The sequence below is a fragment of the Zeugodacus cucurbitae genome, chromosome 2 (genome assembly GCF_028554725.1).
Source record: "Zeugodacus cucurbitae isolate PBARC_wt_2022May chromosome 2, idZeuCucr1.2, whole genome shotgun sequence".
NCBI classification, from domain to species: domain Eukaryota; kingdom Metazoa; phylum Arthropoda; class Insecta; order Diptera; family Tephritidae; genus Zeugodacus; species Zeugodacus cucurbitae.
The window spans coordinates 19,553,481-19,573,941 of record NC_071667.1 but is presented as its reverse complement, the minus strand read 5'-3'; the positions used below and the strand labels follow the sequence as shown (position 1 = coordinate 19,573,941).

The window sequence follows — 20,461 nt, the reverse complement described above, 5'->3', positions numbered from 1 at the left end:
AAACTAGCTTTTCGCAGAATAACCAATGTTTTCGGCGCTGAAATACGCTTTGGAACTGTTTTCTCGCATTCAATCAGCTTTGCACTCTGACCAGCTCGGCGCCCACTATGATCTGTTCGCGCTTATTTGTACTAATTTGTATAGTACCAGTTTTCTCGCATTGGTTCTCGCGATAAGCGTCAGTCGGCTCGGCTCGGCAACAAGCGGCCACTCTGCACGCACCCCTAGACTGACTGACTCAATTTATTTGATTTGCTGTTTAAACATAAACTTCATTTACGGGGACTTAAATGCACCTTGAAGTATTTTAATTACGGAATTTCGAAGTAAAAATGGAATACTGCTATAGATATACGTACAAACATACAAATACACTACTGATCTCTGCTATAGCCCATTTCAGAATCAAAATAAGAATATTTGCCCTATTTCTTCGGATATATGTAAGTACGTGTGTTATTAAAACTTTGAAAATATATCCATTAATGTCCAATTGGCATGAAACATACATATGTATATGTATTTAATATATACACACACACAGCCATATATATTCACGCCACCAACAAATAGCAACACATTAAGAGGTGATTAGATGAGGTCACAAACGTAAACAAAAAACACATAAAAGAGCAGAATTGAAGGAAAGCCAAGGAAGAAAGAAAACGAAAAAAAGTTGTTGGTTGTGCAACTTCTCTCAGGGCAATAATATTTTCTTCTGAATTCGATCACTGCACAAATTCTGCCACATAGTCACATTGTCGGCGTGCATCACCCATTTACTGCTGCTGCCGTACCACGCTTCAACACACTAGGGGTAATCATAATCCGGTGCAAATGGTCTTGCAAATGCAAATTTCGGTGCAAGTGCAAAATATTTTTGCACCATATTCTTAAACAAAAACAAATTACATGTGTTTTGCAAATGCAACACTGTTACGCAAATGCTACACTCAAACCCTATTGTATATGTGCAAATTAGTATTGTATTTCAAACAGCTGATTTCTTTTGAATACATATTTGTTTCGGTTTTTGGCGCATCAGGTAAAATTTTTGGTAAGAAAAGAAATTTGAAAGAATTAACAATTTAAAACTTAATAAAACTATTTACAGCAATATGAGCGATAAGAAAGTGAAAAGGGAGCGACCGAACAAAAAATGGACAAATGAAGAAATCAACAAGCTTTTGGATTTCTTGGAGGAAGCAGATGAAATTGAGGTTAACATTTTAGAAGTTTGAAATGTATAAATGCTTATTTATTTACTTTTATTAGGCTCCAACAGCACAATTTTTTTACAAAAAATGCATTGTGGTTAAGGGAATCGAAGCCACGTGGGACCTGCTGCGGTGGAAGGTACGCCACCTAAAGAGTACTTTTAAAAACGCGAATGATTATCGCACCTCAACTGGCGCTGGGGTTGATGAAATGGATGTGGGCGTTGGCAGTTTTGAAGGTAACTAATAAGAATTGAAAGTGCTTTGGGAACTTAAGTGATTAAATCTTTTACAGAAAAAATTGTGAAAATGTGCCCCTATTACAATCGCCTAAACAAAATTTTTGGAGCTAAATCGCATGCGCAAAATAACTTCTGCGCTGTCGACACGGGCAATGACTTGCTGCTTATTGCGCCACAGCCGTCAACAATTTCTCCACCAGTACAGTCACCGCCAATAGTCTTTCCACCAGCAATTTCACCGCCAATAATAGTCTTTCCACCAGCAATTTCATCGGCAATAGCCTCGCCACCAGCATTTTCACCGCAAATAGCCTCGCCATTAGCAATATCACCGCCAATAGCCTCGTCATCAGCAATATCACCGCCAATAGCCTCGCCATCAGCAATATCACCGCCAATAGCCTCGCCATCAGCAATATCACCGCCAATAGCCTCGCCATCAGCAGTTCCACCGCCAACAGTTTCGCAGCAACCACTCCCACTTGGGGCTGATTTTCCACAATCAGTTAGAACCATGGCTAAAAAAATGAAAATGCAGGCTCCCAAAACATCAGCGGCTTGTTTGATGGTTTACCAGCAAAACAGAACGGAGTTGGAAAAAGAAAAGCTTCAATTTGAAAAAGAAAAGTTGGAGAAGCACCTAGAACTATCAAAAGCAGAAATTGAATTGAAAAAAGAAGAGCTAAAACTTAAGAAAATTAAATTGGAGCAAGATGAAAAAATAAAAAGGTTAGAAATAGAAAAAGACGAACGAATAGCTATGTATGAAATAAAAATGAAATACATGAAGTAATCCCAAATTTAACTTTTTTATTGTTTATTCAAACATTAATGAATGTATTGCTAGCCGTTTAGTTTCCCCTTTTCTGTTTGGTTGTACATCTTCGCTTTCCTCACCGTTGTCATCAGTGTACGTGGTGTCCTCATCGAGATTTGTATATTCGTAGTTTGTGCTGTCATCCTCTCGTAGTATGTTGTGCAATATACAACACACAACAAACCAATCACAACATAATTTGTGGCTTTCTTTATTTATAAGGCGTGCTCTGAACTCCTTAAGACTGCAAAACCGCTCCTTCAATAGGCCGAAGCAATGCTCGACTCGAACTCGAAATTTACTGTGACGCAAATTGAAATTAATTCGAGAATTTATGTCTAGCACTCGAGCATTACTTCGGAATGGAGTTATCATTGTTTCGGACAAAGGATAGGCTGAGTCACCAGCTAACCACTGCTGTGACGAAAAAAATTTGTCTTTTTGTAAGAAAAGTGAGCTGCTGCGGTATACTCTCGCATCATGCCAACTGCCAACATGTCCCACCATTACGTGTCGTATTTTGAGTTTATAATCGCAAACTATTTGGGCTTTGATAGAGTATATGTGCTTACGAGAAAAGAATGATATAGGATCGATAACTGGCGATTCTGCTAGCTTTATCTCCGTACCATCAATATAGCCAATGCAAAATGGCATTTCGGAATACGTAGCATTGCTTACTCGAAGCATTTGACGGAACCGGTTTTCGTCGAATTTATTCAAAATTTCATTTCGCCATACTGGTGACTTTGGGACTTCATGCTCAACTCCACGCCGGCATGAAAGCACTACTTCAACATTCATATCTAATTCATCTAAAATTTTATCGACCGCCTCACCATCTTCGTCCACTTCTGTATAAAAAAAGGAACCATGAATATAAGAAGATATTTAGTCACCAAATTTTACCTATTATATTAAGAATATCATTTGCCGTATTCTCAACCAAATAATTAAGAATTTTTTCTTTCTCGCTTTTCCTTGGCATGATTGCTACTTAGAATATTTACCAAATATTTCATTTCACATTTGACAACCAGAAATCAGCTGTCAATTTTACAATGAACAGGGTTGCATTCAGATATAAAAAAACAGTCGCTCACGATCTATTGGAAAATGCTACATTTACACTTTTGCATATGCAACGATGCATCGGATTCTGATTACCCTTACTGTTACGACTGTTAACCTCAGCAGCAGCAGAGCTCGAATGAAGTTTGTGTGCTCCCTCTATAAGTACATATGTAAGTAAATTTGTATGACCAAATGTGTGCATACAAAGTGGCCAAACTACTTTCCGCACAAATGCACAACAAACATCATAGTAAATATTATTTTTGCTTTTTGCTTATTCTACATATTTTGTTTGATTTGTTGTTGTGGTTGTTGTTGCTCACCTGAGTCAAACCGGTGCTGACGAATGGAGCCAATGTAAATGTGCATGTAAATCTGTTATGTATGGAGTTCAGTTCATGTCGTATCTATACACACAAATATGTAGAGTTTAATACAAATGCTTAGAGGGCGAATAACTGGTGGCGATAAAGCAGTTTACTGGTTAAACTATTTTTGAGTAAAAAGTCTATTTTTAATTGCAGTGGTAAGAGAACTGTTTTATAACTGCTCTAGAATTTTTGTACAGAAGTTATTTAATGGCATTTTAATTATCTGCTTTCTGCCAAATCGTTCGGATTTTAACAATTTGTCTGCTAAGGGCAAACAAAAGTGCTATTACGTTGAGAATTATAAGTGGAGCCTTAAGTAGCTGTATATATGACTTAAGATTTATACTTAAATTTATACTTAAATAATTAAATTGTAGACCAAGAATGAACGAAAACACTTCAGGCAATCATTAAATTTAGAATAAAAATACATTTACAAAAATGTCTTACACCAAAAAAAACGGTAGAAATTACCTTAAAATTAACACTTCTTTAGTAATGACTGTTCATCTGAACTCAAAATCTTTCCTTTGAACCCATTTTATTCACACTCTGAAACTGAAAATATGTAAATATATAGACGAAGTAAAATATTTAATTGTTGAGCTTGAATCTTAATAAGAACTATAATTATAAAGAGCTATATGTTTGTCTACCACTTGAACTTGAAAGCAGAAGAGATGTCTAAAGAGTACAGGTATATAAGTGACAGTTAAAGTGCGTTCCGCTCGAGCGGATAATGTTATTGGAGAGTCCAATTGTCAATTTTTATTTTCCCTCGAAGTACGATACAATTTTAAGTTCATATTCACTGCTTATTGCTTGTTTATAGCAGCCGCTAAAGTTAGACGTGTTTTTATAAACTTGGCGATTTTCGTTTGTTAAAAGCTCGCAGTTCATTGCTTGTTCTTCATTTCTTGGTCAAACCATACTGTAACGATGCCTCCATATTTGCCAGACATGATTCCGTGTGACTTTTTCGTATTTTCAAAAATAAAAAGAACCATAAAGGGACATCATTTTACAAGCATACGAGAAAACAGTAAAAAAGCCAAAGGCGATCCCAAAAATCAAGTTTAAGAAGATTGGGAGGATGCGCTGGCAAGTGCACATATCGAATGGGTACTATTTTTAAGGCGACAACGTTAGACGAATTAATATTTTTTCAAAAAACGAAAAATACCGTACTTTTTTTAATACACTAAGGGGGTATAACAGTTGTCATAGCACAAACTGTAATAATTATTTGACCACTTCTTAACGAGAGGAACACTATAATGTTTTATAACAGCATCTCTAATTAATATGCAGCATTTGTTATTTATACATTTTTTCAGACTACTCATTCTGAGTTTCACAGCCTTTAATTATTAATTGGAAAGTATCTAATTTTCGACTGCGATCTACCTTAGTGCTCCGTTATATGTTAAGAATATAATTATAACATCTAAATTATTTGCAAATCACTTCCAATTTAAAAAGTTAAAAAGTCCTTAAATTCGTGTGACGTAATTTATGGATGGCCCCTTACTATGGCACCGCGATCTGAGGGCACCGTTGGAAAGTGGACGTCCTCCCGATTAAAAAATATATAGGTACCGCAGACGCCTAGTTTTCGAGATATTCCGCTTTAAAAATCAAATAATCAAAACTTTCAACAAGTAATTTCACACACTTTAACACATTTTACGCTCTTTTTCACTTCAAATATTTGAAATTATATTACTAACATTCAATAAAATTCAAATTTTACATTTATTTAAAGTTGTTTAAACAAAAATTACTTATTTTAAAAATCACTTTTCACTCTAAGATTTATGTGTTTACAATTATGCGGAAAACGAGCGCTGCCACATTGTAGATACCATATATAAATTCATCCATAAATTCCTCTTTTTGCGAAAATTCCTCTTTTTTGCAAAAATTCCTCTTATTTTATTTAAAAAAATAAAGGTTAAAAAAACTTATCGAGGACAATCTCTTATTTTGTTAACACTTTTATTGGCTTGACCAGAAAGGAGTTCTACGCGAAAAAACTTCGAACACACCTGGTTTTGGCTCGACCAGGGTAATTTTTTTGAAGCGCGGCCAAAGGCCGCCAGTACAGAAAGGGGTTCTACGCGAAAAAAAAACTTTGGACACCCCGGTTTTGACTCGACCGGGGTTATTTTTTTAAAGCGCGCCCGAAAGCTGCCAGTACAGAAAGGGGTACTACGCGAAAAAAAGCTTGGAGACCCTGTTTTTGGCTCGACCAGGGTTATTTTTTAAAAGCGCGACCGAGGGCCGCCAATGCAAAAAGGAGTTATACGCGAAAAAACTTTGGAAACCCCGGTTTTGGCTCGACCAGGGTTATTTTTTTTAAAGCGCGCCCGAAGGCCGCCAGTGCAGAAAGGAGTTCTACACGAAAAAAAACTTCGGACATCCCTGGAAAGATTTTTTATATACATACTTGATGCAGAAGAAAGTTCTACGACAAAAAACTATGATATGCAAATAAATAAAACACAGTCATTAAAAAATCTATTATCTATGGTTTCTAACATAATTGTAAACACAGAAACCTTGTAATTTTCAATTTGTGAAGTGAAAAATGTGAAAAAATAGCGTTACAGTGTGTGAAATACCATGTGTTATTTATAGAAAAAATTGGACTTTTAAACATGAATATTTCAAAAAATATAAGTCCAATAAAGAATATTTATATATATACCTGCTCTGGAGAGCCTCCTCTTTCACCCGTTACCCCATTTATACCGATCGGAGTTGTCAAACTCCGACCGCCAAAGAATGGTTCTATTTTTACCTCTTTTAATAATTAAGAGTACATAAAAACTACAGTTGAACTTCCCGAACTCTATAGCTTCTGCTACAACAGCCAAAAAGTTCAGAGGGCAAACACAAAATACCAAAACACACATTCACAACACTCACAGTAATTTGCTTTCATGCGGTTTTTTACATGACATTAACGTAACGTTGCCAACGTCATGCGCTGACTGCGGCAGCAGAAACACAGCCGCCGCTATTCTAATCTCCACACCGTCGTCGTAATGTAATGGTCGTCGTAATGTAAGAATTCTTAAGCTGCCAAACCGCTTCCGCACAAAATACATTTGTATGAACACAGATACTTAATTTTGTGTATGTGTGCACAAAAAATTATTTACAACAAACACACACACACAAACAAAAGATGACTTGTGTAATTCACGTAAACACAATTTAATTTTTTCATTACTTCATATTCTTCGTCTTAAGATCTCTCGCAGAGAATTTCTGTTGCGCTTTGGTTACTGTTTCTGTGGTCATTCGCTGACGCGACGCTGCGTCACAGTTCAGCTTCCACTTTGGAAATAACCTGATTTGCTGCTACTCGTAGTCACTTCACTTCACACTGACATCACTGACATGAAAAAGCTTCGACGATATTTAATTTTTTACATTACATACCTGCATACTAATGCATATGTATTTAGTTTTCTATAATATCTGTTTTAAATACACTTTGTGCCATTTTTGGTACCTTCTTTCCTTAAATTTCTTCTTTCAAACTTTTCTTCATAAATTTAGTTGCACATTTTCAAATTATTCATTTGGCTTCACTTCACTTTATAGCCACTTAAAACCTCACTAAAGCACATTTCTAAAATCTGAATGCATAAATAAATAGTAGAGAAAGACCAATACGCTTATTTGTTGGCAAACCAAATTAACACATACCTTTAATATAACTAACTTTAAACTGCTACGACGGGTATTAGCAGCGAAATACATAATAAAAAGCGCTTAAATACTTCACATACACTGTTTGCGTCGCTGCTGCTTCGACTGTTAACACTAACCGCGCTGCCGACGCAGTTTTGCTCTGTCGCTGTACACACGTAAAAATTTCGCTGTTGGTGGTATTATTGTTTAACACTGCAACATCTGCGTTGACTGCACTGCAAACTTCACACGTTTTAAAATACCGATACTTCACACCGTAGACGATTAAACGCTACCGACGGCAGAGCAGAATCCAAACATTTGCATGAATACAATTTTACCAGCACGAAAATACGTGTTAACTCAATGAGCGACGGCGTTTAACTGTTGGTGCTTTTTCTGACGACCCTAATCGTGGCTACATCTCGTTCGCATATTTTGCGTTTGAGAGTGTTTTGTGTGTCTATAGAGAAAAGTAGTATTTAGTCGGCACTCTATTGTAGAGGCAAATGAAATAAATGTGGAAATCAATATGGTGTTATTTCTATAAAATATAAAGTCCAGGGAAACCAGAGACACATTTAACTTAACTATACCGAAAATTGTTTTCAGTTAATATATTAAAATATATAAAAATTTAAAGGAATATGATCATAATTACAATTATGTACTCTCAATATTAATTAAAGCCGCTACATATATATATGATATATAACTATATTATATATTCTGACTAGCACTAACAAGATCTCTCCTTGTTATACGATATTTAATAAGTTTCATAAAAGAAGTAGTAAGCAATCTTTACTACACTCTATTACAAAGAGTACACGGCAATTCTGTTTCGGCTACTCTCTCATTTCTCTCTCTCTCTCTAATACTTATTTTGGCTCTCGCCTTAATCTCATTTTTTCTTGCTACTCAAAAGACGCTCGTTTGTATGTCTCTACCTGTTGCATTTTGTTTGTTTGAAAATTTAACAATATAGTGGTGCCGTGAGTAACTCCTGACATAGAGCACTCAAATAATACAGTGATGCCATTTGCGAATTCTAAATTTAAATTTGTTCGATATCGAAATAAATTCTCTAGAATTTTAGTAACAATTTATATAATATTAATATTGTAATACACATTACATTAAATATACCAATCCGTAAACATGCGTTAAAAAATTTTATGGGAAATGTTTATTATCATTCGAAAGAACATTATTATACTCTCGCAACAAAGTTGCTACGAGATATAGAGTCCTATATACCAAAGTGATCAGGGTGACGAATATATTCGAAATCCGGATGTCTGTCCGTCTGTCCGTCTGTCCGTCTGTGCAAGCTGTAACTTGAGTAAAAATTAAGATTTCTTAATGAAACTTGGAGCACATGTTCCTTGGGGCAGTGAGAAGGTTGCTTTTGAAAATGGGCGAAATCGGACCATTGCCACGCCCACAAAATGGCGAAAACCAAAAACACATAAAGTGTCATAACTAAGCCATAAATGAAGTTATAAAAGTAAAATTTGAAATAATTATCGCACTAGGAAGGGAGATATTTGGGTGTAGTTTTTTTGGGGAAGTGGGCGTGGCCCAGCCCACAAATCGGTTATTTATATATAACTCGCAAACCAATACAGCTATATAAACCAAACTTTCTGCAGTCGGTTCCCTTACGTACCTCACCACACACCATGAAAATAGTTGAAATCGGATAATAACCACGCCCACCTCCCATACAAATGTTAGGTTGAAAATTACTAAAAGTGTTTTTTACAAAATGGAAAAGGGGCGTGGCATCGCCCACTTATGGGTCAAAAACTATATCTCAAGAAGTATTCGACAGATTTCAATGAAATTCGGTATATAATATTTTCTTGACACGGATAAAAAATGAGCGAAATCGGTTTACAACCACGACTACTTTCCTTATAACTCAATTTTGAATTCCATCTCATTCCTTCACTTTATCATGTATACATAAGGAACCAATTAAGCTAGTAGAATAAAGCTTTACACAAATAGTACAAATCATTTCTGACTTCAACAAATTGTAGAAAACGGACTATAACTTTTCAAGGCCCCAGATATCGAACATGTTGAACTCAGCGCCTAAGGGTAAATCTCTCAGATAATTTAATGTAATTGAAATTGTTTTCTTCTAATAGTGTTCTGTTAAAAAAATTATTAAAATTGGGTCATAACATCTTCTAGCACCCATATACCTAATTATAGGTTTTTCAAAAATACTGTGGGCTTTATTCCGCATATATGTAGTGGTTAATATGTGATATATTATAGCAAAATTAAGTGAGCGTATAGTCTTGGATATAGTGTACCCTGCTGGTGAAAATGAAAGAATTACCTCAGCCCTCATATAGTATATATTACGATTTTCGTTATTCTAATAAACTTTATGCTGAATTTATGGGTAAATTTTGTATGTTTGTAAGTTTCTTCAATAAATTGCGAGAGTATAAAATGTTCGATTGCACCCGAACTTAGCCTTTCCTTACTTGTTTGATATTTATTTTTATACTCTCGCAACAAAAGTTGATTACAGAGTATTATAGTTATGTTCATATAACGGTTGTTTGTAAGTCATAAAACAAAAGGAGTTTGTTGTAGGGTTATATAATCAAAATGATCAGGGCGACGAGACGAATCAAAGTCCGAATGTCTGTCTGTCCGTCCGTCAGTGGAACGTATAAGTTGAGTAAAAATTGAGATATCTTGACGAAACTTGGCACGCATGTTCCTTGGGACCGTGAGAGGGTTGCCTTCCACGCCCAAAAAATGGCGAAAACCGAAAACACATAAAGTGCAATAACTAAGCCATAAATAAAGTTTTACAAGTAAAATTTGGTACAAAAGATTGTCCTAGTAAGGCCCATATTCGGATGTAATTTGTTTGTGGAAGTGGGCGTGGCTCGCTCCAAATAGGTTTTTTGTATGTATCTCGCAAACCAATAAAGCTATATAAACCAAACTTTCTGCAGTCGGTTCCCTTACGTAAGGTTAGGTTCAAAATTACTAAAAGTGCGTTAACTCACTAACGAAAAACATCAGAAACACTAAATTTTACAGAAGAAATAGCAGAAAGAACTACATTCAGATTTTTTACAAAATTGAAAATGGGCGTGGCATCGCCCACTTTTGGGTCAAAAACCATATATCAGGAACTACTCGACAGATTTCAATGAAATTCGGTATATAATATTTTGTTTACACCCTGATGACACATGTGGAAAATGGATGAAATCATTTCCAATATAACTCAATTTGGAAGTCCATTTGATTCCTTCACTTTATAAGATATACTAATGAAAATAGCGAAATAAAAGTTTACACAAATATTGTATGTGATCCGTGGTATCACTAGTGAAAAAATTGTCAAAATAGGACTATAACTTTTCAATGCCCCTTTTGAAACCCCTAACAATAGGTATATGGGAGATAGGGGAAGTTATGGCCCGATTTCACTCTATTTTGGCACGGGAACATATTATTACAAGAAAAATATTCCCTCTGAATTTCTTTAAAATATCTAAAAGACTTACCTATATTTTCGTAAAAAAATTTATTAGAAGCACTCGGGTCTTCATGGTCGCTATATGGGGTCTTGACATCTTATTATCCGATTTCGACGAATTTTAGAAAGGCGATCCCACTCTTTACTAGCGCTTAACTTATATATTGTAAAGTAAACGATTCAGATCGACTTCAAAGTTCTGGTATATAGGAAATAGGCGTGTTTGTGAACCGATTTGGACTATTTTCACAACATGTCATTGGGAAGCTAGGAAGATATTATGAACCGAATTTCATTGAAATTGGTCGAGTAGTTTCTGAGAGTATTTGACCCATAGCTGGGCGGATCCACGACCATTTAAAATTTTTTATACCATTTTGAGTGCAGTTCTTCTGTACCATCTTTATAATGAAATTTAAGGCTTCTGATTGTTTTCCTTAGGGGCCATCCATAAATTACGTCACACGAATTTAAGGACTTTTTAACCCCCTCTTTGTCACAAGTTGTCACATTTTGAACTCACCCCCCCTGACGTGACGCCACCCATTTTCCATCTTTATGGATTTATCATAAAATAAAAAAAAACAGGTTATTCTATTTATTCTTATATTTATTGAATAACCTTTAATAAAATCAACATTTAGTTAAATATTAAAGTACAGAGACAACGAATGGCTAGTCAAGAAATAATATATACTTAATTATGCTAATTAAAAATACAAATCATCTTCTTACCATGGACTTTTGACCCACTCCTTTATATCATTTATTATTGGTAAATCAGGCACTTCATTTTCGTTCTGAATTTGGATGTCAGGAACATCTTTCATATGAACATCTTCCTCTTCCATCCATAAAGCATCGTCATCAGTCATTAAACAGAGAATCTCTCGGGCACGTCTAGCCGCAATTCTTTGAGGACGAATTTTCGCGATAGGTAACAGCTCTTGTTTTTTATGTGATTGTTTGAAAAATATAGGCCACATATGCTACAGGATCTTTTAAATAAGTATGACTCGACACTAGGGCAATAACTATCATATGGAACTTGTTTCAGATGGGATGATGCTTGGAGATTTAATAATATCTGTAGTAATAATGGAGCTAACTTAGCGTCGTTGTCATCTCTCCCTGTGACCATAACGTACATGTTTTGCATACCAAGTAGCATTATTTTTCATTATCATAGCCTGTTCAATATCCAATCCAGTAACAGTTGGTGCAACATATTCAGCAACGACTGGAAAATTATCAATGAGTAACTTGCTCCAAATCTCAGCCAACACATTGCCCGCACTTTCGAAGTTTTTTTTTTTTCGTTTAGTACACCAGTAAGTTCGCGACTGAGAGGTGCCATGCGTCGTTCAACTCTGCTAAATGCACTCCTTGCTGGGACTTTTGTAGCTATATAAATTGCATCTAAATGAAAATCTTTAAAATGTTGTAAAGCTGAAACTATAACCCGCTCGTATCGCGAATTTTCATCCGGCCCACCTTCGCATGTAAAAATAAAAACCGGTTTTACAAACCCGTCTCTAGTTCGGATTATGTTTTCAAAGATCGGTAATTCTGTAAACTTCAGTGGTATGAGCCTCTGCATTGGAAGATGAATGTTTTCCACTACGAAACCCCGAGTATGTTACAGCTTCATGTGATCCTTCACCATCTTTTTTAATTAGAATTCCCGCATACACCGATGGAATAAGCTTATGTTTTTCAGCGACGACAAAATCATGATCTGGCAATTGAACACGGTAATCAAGGTGCATTAATATTGGCGCTTGAGAATTTGCTGCTGTAATGCCTAAAGGTACACGTGCCTTATCATACATTGATAAAAAAAATACTTGATCTGGACCTAAAATTGAAGCCACAGATTCGAGATTTCGTATAGTAGCTGTACAAAATGTTCCATCCTAATGCTTTGAGTGCAGTGTAGAGTCTGGCTTACACAACTTGACTGGAACAGTGAAGACGTGTCTTTTATCTTCCTCTGTATTAGCTCTCTTGGGAAGAGGTCTCAAATATAATCTTGACCGACTAATAGTATAACCTTGCTTAGATAGTTCAGCTTGTAAGTCATATAGTGTTTTACAACATCTTATAACTTCAGTGCGACGTCGATCATCAGCTGCACCACCAAAGAGTGCAATTGATTTTATTACATCAAGTAAACCGGATTGATTTTCTTCTACTCTCGGCCGACCAACAGTATTTCGAAGTTTTAAAGCAGTTGCTAATTCAGGATTACATTTACTCAATTGTAAAAGTTTTTCTTTTTTAGAATCACGCCTATTTTTGGCGTTCCGCTGCACCAATTTTTCTCTTCAATGCTGTATTTTGTGCTTTAATATCTTTTTTTAACGACGCGTGCAAGTACTAAACTATTAAGCTCAGATTCAAGTACAATAATTATATTCTTAGAAGCATATTGAATCGGTGTAGGTTTAGAAACTGTTTGAAGAGATTGACATCCCTTTAATTCAATCATAACATCTTTAGTTTCTTCTGATTCACTTTCTTCGATAACCTGTTAAAATTAAAAGTTAACATATAATACATAAAAATTAACCAAGAACAAGACCTCGAACAAACAAACACAGAAAGATGTGGTAATCGTTTAATTTATAACTAACTAAGTTATACATGTCACACTGATTGAGTTTAGTCATTTTAAAAATTAATTTTTAACTTACTTTACTTTCCTGTGGCTTTACTACTGCCAATGATTTTGACAAAGAAGGATTTTTTGAAAAAAAAAAAATCAAGAGAGTCGCTTTTTTTCGTCAATTTTATTTGCAGTTCTTTGATTTTTGTTACCGTTTCATCTTCAATGTTATCACTACTTTTTATATTTTTCCATAAGATAAAAAATTACACTCACATATGCATCTTCATAGTGCGATCCCTCATACCCAATTTTACTTCAATAGCTTAATTTCTGGCTGAGTTATAGCTTTTTATATGTTTTCGGTTATTGCCATTTTGAGGGTGTGGCAGTGATCCGATTACGCCCATCTTCGAACTTAACCTTCTTATGGTGCCAAGAAATACGTCTTCCAAGTTTCATCAATATATCTCAATTTTTACTCAAGTTACTGCTTGCACGGACGGACGGACAGACAGACATCCGAATTTGAACTTTACTCGTCACCCTGATCATTTTGATATATATAACCGTATATCTAACTCGTTTAGTTTTAGGACTTACAACCAACCGTTATGTGAACAAAACTGTAATATTCTTGTAGCAACTTTGTTGCGAGAGTATAAAATGTTCGGTTGCACCCGAACTTAGCCTTTCCTTACTTGTTTAAAGATTATCTCTTTCAAACGTTGGCCGAGGTTACGTCTAAGATAGTCCATCCGTTGAGTACAATTCTCGATGACTCGTACGAGCATATATACAGCTGATCTTGCAACAGCTAATAATGTTTTGACATCAACTTTCGCGGATGACACAGCTTTAGTGAGCCATAACAAATGCCCCATTATAGCATCAAGAATATTAGCGAACACTTAAGATTTGACGAAGAATGGCTAGCCGACTGGCGTATAAATGTAAATGAAAAAGAGTGCAAGCACGTTACATTTTCGCTAAGACCAAAAAGGTGTTTGGCAGTAAAAATTAACAATATTTTGGTGCCCCAAGCGAATGAAGTTAACTATCTTGGTATTCACCTAGATGGAAGGCTAAAGTGGAGAAAACATATATCTAGTAAAATAACATGAAAATAAGAGCTGCAAATTTAAATTGGCTTATAAATAAAAACTCTAAACTTAGCCTAGTGCCTTTATACAATGCGTACAATCAATTAGTACAATCCTGTAATCAATCACGTCTAAAAAGAAGAGAGATGCCTGCATACTAAAAAGCAAAGTTTCACCAAAACAACTCTATCACCAGGTTGAGCTTGTCTAGTTTTAATTAGTTTTAAGATTTTATAACTTATTGTTGGCTTTAAAGAGCAGATTCAGTAAATAAATGAATATTGAAAAAAAACTGAAGTGTTCTGTAATTATGGCGCGATAATGGTCGCCATTGACGGTTACGTCAAACCACAAACCACAACACACACACAGTAGGCTGATTATGTTGACCATAAGATGATCGAAACGCGCGAAACACATTCTTTACAGAACTTGAATTTTCGTAATAAAGTTGAACAATTTGTGAACGTCGTTCAGGCTTAAGTCCTTCCATGATGAGATGCCAAATAATACTTAACAAAAATAACATGACATCTTGATACGACTCACGCGTGGTTTGTCAAAAAAAGGCTGTTGAAAAAAGTACCTCTTGGATCACCCGATACATAGTTTGTGGAAAGCCATATTATTGTTTTAATAAATAATTATGTCTATGCAGTAAAATATGTTGACGAGGAAGAACATTTTCTTGTATAATCTTTGGTCTTGTTTTTAATTCTGTTGTCAACATTGTGGTGTTCATTTATATTTTCAGGTTTAAAATAAATAAATATAAGGGTAAATATCTCCCGTTCGCCTTTTCAATGCTTTATAAAAGTGTCACAGTGATCGGATTTAGTTCAAATATGCGCCGTTTGGTTCGAGACGGCAACTTCATAATACCCACTCGTAGAAGCCACCCCTTATTTGCGTAGAACTCCGTCAGCCACACAAGCCTCTTTTAAGTTCAACTTTACACCACCAATGGCATTCGCCATGGACAGGAACAGGTGGTAATCACATGGCGCTTTGTCCGGGCTATATGGTGGATGCGATAAAACCTCCTATCCGAGGTTTAAAATGGTTTGGTGGCTAACTCGCATCTCCTGGGCGATATGCCACATGCCGGTCTAACAAGATGTTTTCCATGATTTGATCGGTATTCGTCGTCACAGGTCTTCCGCCGGCTGGCTTATCCATGGTGTCGTTTTCGCCCGCTCTGAATCGAAAACCATTTCTCCACAGTTCGAAGTGATAGAGTACCATCCCCCAAAACACCATTAATATCACGGAACGTTTATCTAGCGGATTTGCCTTTAACGAAGCAAAACTTTAAAATATCGCGAACTTCGGCGTTAGTGAACTCCATGTTTACACGTCCATAACTGTTTGTAGGTTATGTCAAGACCTTTCAAAGATGTATAGTATTGCCAGATACGAGCTCTGTAGCGCTTTACATTGCCGCGAAATTCAAAAGACAAAAAGGCGGAAGAGAGATATTTGCCGACCTAATATATCCAAGCAAATAGATCTTTTTCGGTTGTCGATTTCACTGCCATATTTCTAAAGGCGCTTAAGACAAAATGCTAAAAATGCAAGATTCTTTATATAATAATAGTAAATTTGAAAAGCAGCAACACAATATGCATACAAATGCAGATATGCTATGTAAATCGGATATTTGACATTTCATTTTAAAAATCTCATTGTAATAACTAATGGAATAATTAAATAAGTTCATAGATGCAGCCAAACAATAATCGCAAATCAATGGTTGGTGATTGTGCTGTGGCACGTCAAATATTGCCGAAAACTGACCATACATATATGAGTGGTATGTGGGTCAGTGTACGCCACTCATTGGCAAATATTATATCAACGAAATATGTGTAATCAATACGGCATGTATGGATTTAAAAAGATGCACAGCTGGGAGCCTACTAATGAAATATACATATATAGAAATATGTAACGCTGCTATATCCCAGAAGGTTATTTGGATATTTATATACATACATATATAGTTGTATGCTCATAACTTGTCGCTAACGTCAATATTTAACTAAATATGTATGTGTGTCTGCTCATAAGTTTCACATATTTAATATTCACCCAAATGTACATATTTGTAGTTTGTTTGCCCCGCCTCCTACTCGTTGCTCATCAGCAGGCATAATTTGTAGGCACACATCGAGTGCCACACACACACACGTGTATAAGCTTGCTTGCGTTGAGCATGTACAGGGCGTATGAGTTACGTGCTGCTACTCTAAATGTCATTAGAGGGTAGCAATCAAAAGTGTATGGCAGCAGGTGTGAACAATGCGGTTATAGCTTATAATACTTTATGTAAATGAATTTCGTATGGAGTAGTTATGTTTCGGTGTTTGTAAAATTACTCACACACACACACAATTACGTATAGCGTCTACATGTTCATATTCTGTTGTGGCGAGTTGCATATGGTGCGTTTTTAATTGTCGCGTTAAAGTGTGTATGATAAACAATGCATTTTTGGTTCACACAAGTGTCGTAAACTTTTACAAGATATATACTGACAATGATATATTATCGGACAATTTTTGGCATATTTTGCATAGTTAACGTATTTCTTTCACTTCACACTAACACATTTCTCGCGCTTCAATGGTTGTTCTAGTTTTTATTTGAACGCCAGTTCAACTTTAACCTATATTTATGGAAAGTTAATGACGAAAATTGTGAATGAACAAGAAAGGAAGGCCCAAGTTCGGGTGTAACCGAACATTTTATACTCTCACAATTTATTTATGTAAGTCAACTTAATAAATTAATAAAACTATAATACTATATATATAGTATATGAGAGCTGAGGTATATCCTGAACCGATTTCAATCATTTTCATCAACAAGCTACACTATATCCAAGATTATACGCTCACTTAATTTTGCTAAGATATCACACATATTAGCCGATATATATGATAGTTATAAAGCTCACCGGATGTTTGGAAACCCTTATATTAGGCATATCGGCGTTTTTTGAAGTTATGACCCGATTTCAACCAAAGCCACGAAGACACATTATTAGAAGAAAAATAATTTTTGTCTGATTTTTTCTTTAAATATCGGAAAGACTTACTGGTATTTTCGGTAAAAAAAAATTAAGTATGTAACGGGCTATTCATGTTCGATATCATGGGGTCTTGATATCTTGTTGTCCAATTTCGAAAAGTTTTTAATAAGTAAAACCACACCTCAAATTTAGTATAAAGTGTGCTTGTGTCAGCTTTCGTGTCGATATCTTCGTTAGTTCTTGGTTTATATATTGTATGGAATTAGAACTTATCAAATCGAATTCAGAATTCTGTTAGATGCGAATTAAGCGTGGTTGTTAACCGATTTCGTATTTTCTTTGGTAATATTAGGGTGTTACGAAAATATTATGTTCATGAGATATAATTTTTGACCCAAAAGTGGTGGATGCCACATCCTATTTTATTTTTATGTTTTTATAAAAATCTGGGAGACAATCTGACCTCAGATTAGTGATGACTTACAGTTCGGTTTAACGTGATAGATTGACACCGGCTTTGTATAAACACCAGAACTTCATTGAATGCTTGATTCCACTATGGGAACCTTTTTTTCTGGTGAAAGCAAACACATATCAGTGTAACGAGCTTTATGGGTATTTATTTAACCTTAATATTATCATTGCCACTGCAATCACCCCCAATTATTTCTAGAATATTTTTTTACTTACTCGAGAAAATTTTATTCTCTGGTTGAGGTTTGTTTTTCAATAATCTCTTTTGGAAAGAATCAGTTGTGAAACATGACTTTATCCGACCAAAATTCTTCATAATTTTTATACTCTCGCAACAAAGTTGCTAAAGAGAGTATAATAGTTTTGTCAGGGCCCATATATCGAACATGAGGGCGTCAGAGCTTGGAATAATTTTTTTACCGAAAAAAATAAGTAAGTCTCTCAAATATTTTGAAGAAATTCAGAGAGAATATTTTTCTTGTAATAATATGTCTCCGTGCTAAAAATGAGTGAAATCTTGTCATAACTTCTCCTAGCTCCCATATACCCACTATTAAGGTTTTCAAACTTTCTTTGGACTTTATACCATATATTAAATATGCCGATTATATGTCATATTGTTTGTTACATTAATAAAATAAAATAAATAAATTGCGAGAGTATAAAATGTTCCTTCCTTACTTGTTTATAAATTAATTTATTTTAATAAATCTTCTTTCCTTCTATATAGGCTTGCAATTTCGTTGAAAGGTTACAAATAACAAAGATTCACAAAGAGTCTCTTATCTAGAAAAAAGCTATTTTTAATTGGAACATTAGGCATTGGAAAGATAATGCTTTAGTCATTATCGGGTGCATGCGCTAGACTCATGTTCGTTAGACGGAATTTTTTTAAATCAATAATAGTAATATCAGCGCGATATTTATTTGGATTTAATATACTAAATATCTTCATTTAGGCTAATTAAGTTTCATAATTTTTCAACACAGATACTCTGGAACTTAGCGCAACCGAAATAGATTGCCCATCTCTTCGGCAACTTTGACTACTCACTTCATTTTAATGAGAATAGATGAGTATTGTGCAACAAACACTTCGAATAAAATAAATGCAATCCTTTCTGCCTTTACCACCACCACACCACTTTGATCATATTTCCATATTGCCATATAGTCTCTGGCCAGCAACAAATAAAATACAGACAGAAAGAAACATAAAAAACGAAATCCAAAATGCGCATTAATGCTGTAGCCAAGAGAATTAAGAATGGCTCATCAAAAGCAGTAAAGTGTGACATTAACTATCTTAGACCGGCGTCAGGAATGCTAACAATATGGCTCGCCGGAATGGCGTAAAACGGCGAAGCGAAGTAAAATAGAGAGACTATCAGACGCACAGCGTGAAAATTAGTCGTAGACCAGAAAACGCAAAGCACTGCAGTCTTTTGGGCCGCGGAATTAATTGTTTAAAAGCAGAATTAATTGTTTTATGTAATTGAAAAGCAGTCGCCAGTCGATGAGTGGTTTGGAAAGAGATTATTAAATTGAAATACCCAGTGGCTGGAAAATCAGAGTAGTCCTCGGGAGGAGTGGAATTAATTTATGAAATTCTTGGATTTTAACAAATATGAAGATACGCATGGGTATTGTATGTATGTATATTAGGTCGGGTCGAATTTTTTTCACATAAAGCGGCTAGCAAAAGCGAACACTACAGAAAATTCTAAGAAAGCGACTTTAGATTTTGAGGTCATACTTATTAAATTGTACTCAAAACCCTATAGTTTTAAAAATAACAGCATGCCATACAATTAATGCAATAATAGCAGGCTTTAGTAACTTATTTGTTTTTTCACGTGGCTAAGCAAAAAACAACAAAAAAAGTAATTGTACGGTACTCTTACCACACAAGTGGTCTGCGTTGAAGTCAAGTTTTAAATAGCTTTCGATTAAAAAATTATAATGCAAACGTCTGCAATGTCAGTTGATTCCACCAATTCAGAAATTGATACATTTTCAATGAACTCCGGGTGTTGTGTTCTTCGCAGTCTAATCTACCAAGTAATCGTGACGTATTAAATTACTATATTTAACAATCTTAACATCTCAGTGCGCAAAAACATTGCCTTGCTACTGTGGTTTAATACCCATTGAATTCCAAGAGTTTATGATTGATCAGCACAGTAAGAGCAAGCTAACCATTCCCGAATTCCAGGCGATTTCTGTTGACCAACAATCAACACTGGCGCCAACTAGTCTTGATCCAACTTTTTTTCCTGCCTTAACAAATATG

The 20,461-nt window shown here is 35.3% G+C and overlaps 2 protein-coding genes across 3 annotated transcripts in view; both read right to left on the bottom strand.

The window, feature by feature from the left end:
- The window catches only part of LOC105217823 (cadherin-87A), a 266,466-nt gene extending 258,651 nt beyond the window's left edge, over positions 1 to 7,815 (bottom strand). Inside the window, exon 1 of one of the 2 annotated variants that reach the window (XM_054225538.1) lies at positions 6,653 to 7,815. In XM_054225538.1, coding sequence (XP_054081513.1) covers positions 6,653 to 6,834 — 182 coding nt within the window. In that variant the 5' untranslated portion in view covers positions 6,835 to 7,815. The remainder of the gene's footprint in view (positions 1 to 6,652) is intronic. The other variant, XM_054225546.1, reaches the window with a different exon arrangement.
- Positions 813 to 3,327, bottom strand: LOC128919906 (putative nuclease HARBI1). Its single transcript, XM_054225547.1, has 2 exons — positions 3,186 to 3,327; positions 813 to 3,130 (listed from the first exon to the last, which is right to left on the bottom strand). The coding sequence occupies exons 1-2, from the start codon at positions 3,262 to 3,264 to the stop codon at positions 2,277 to 2,279; spliced, it is 933 nt and encodes a 310-aa protein (XP_054081522.1). The 5' UTR covers positions 3,265 to 3,327; the 3' UTR covers positions 813 to 2,276.
- Positions 7,816 to 20,461: the final 12,646 nt, after the last annotated feature.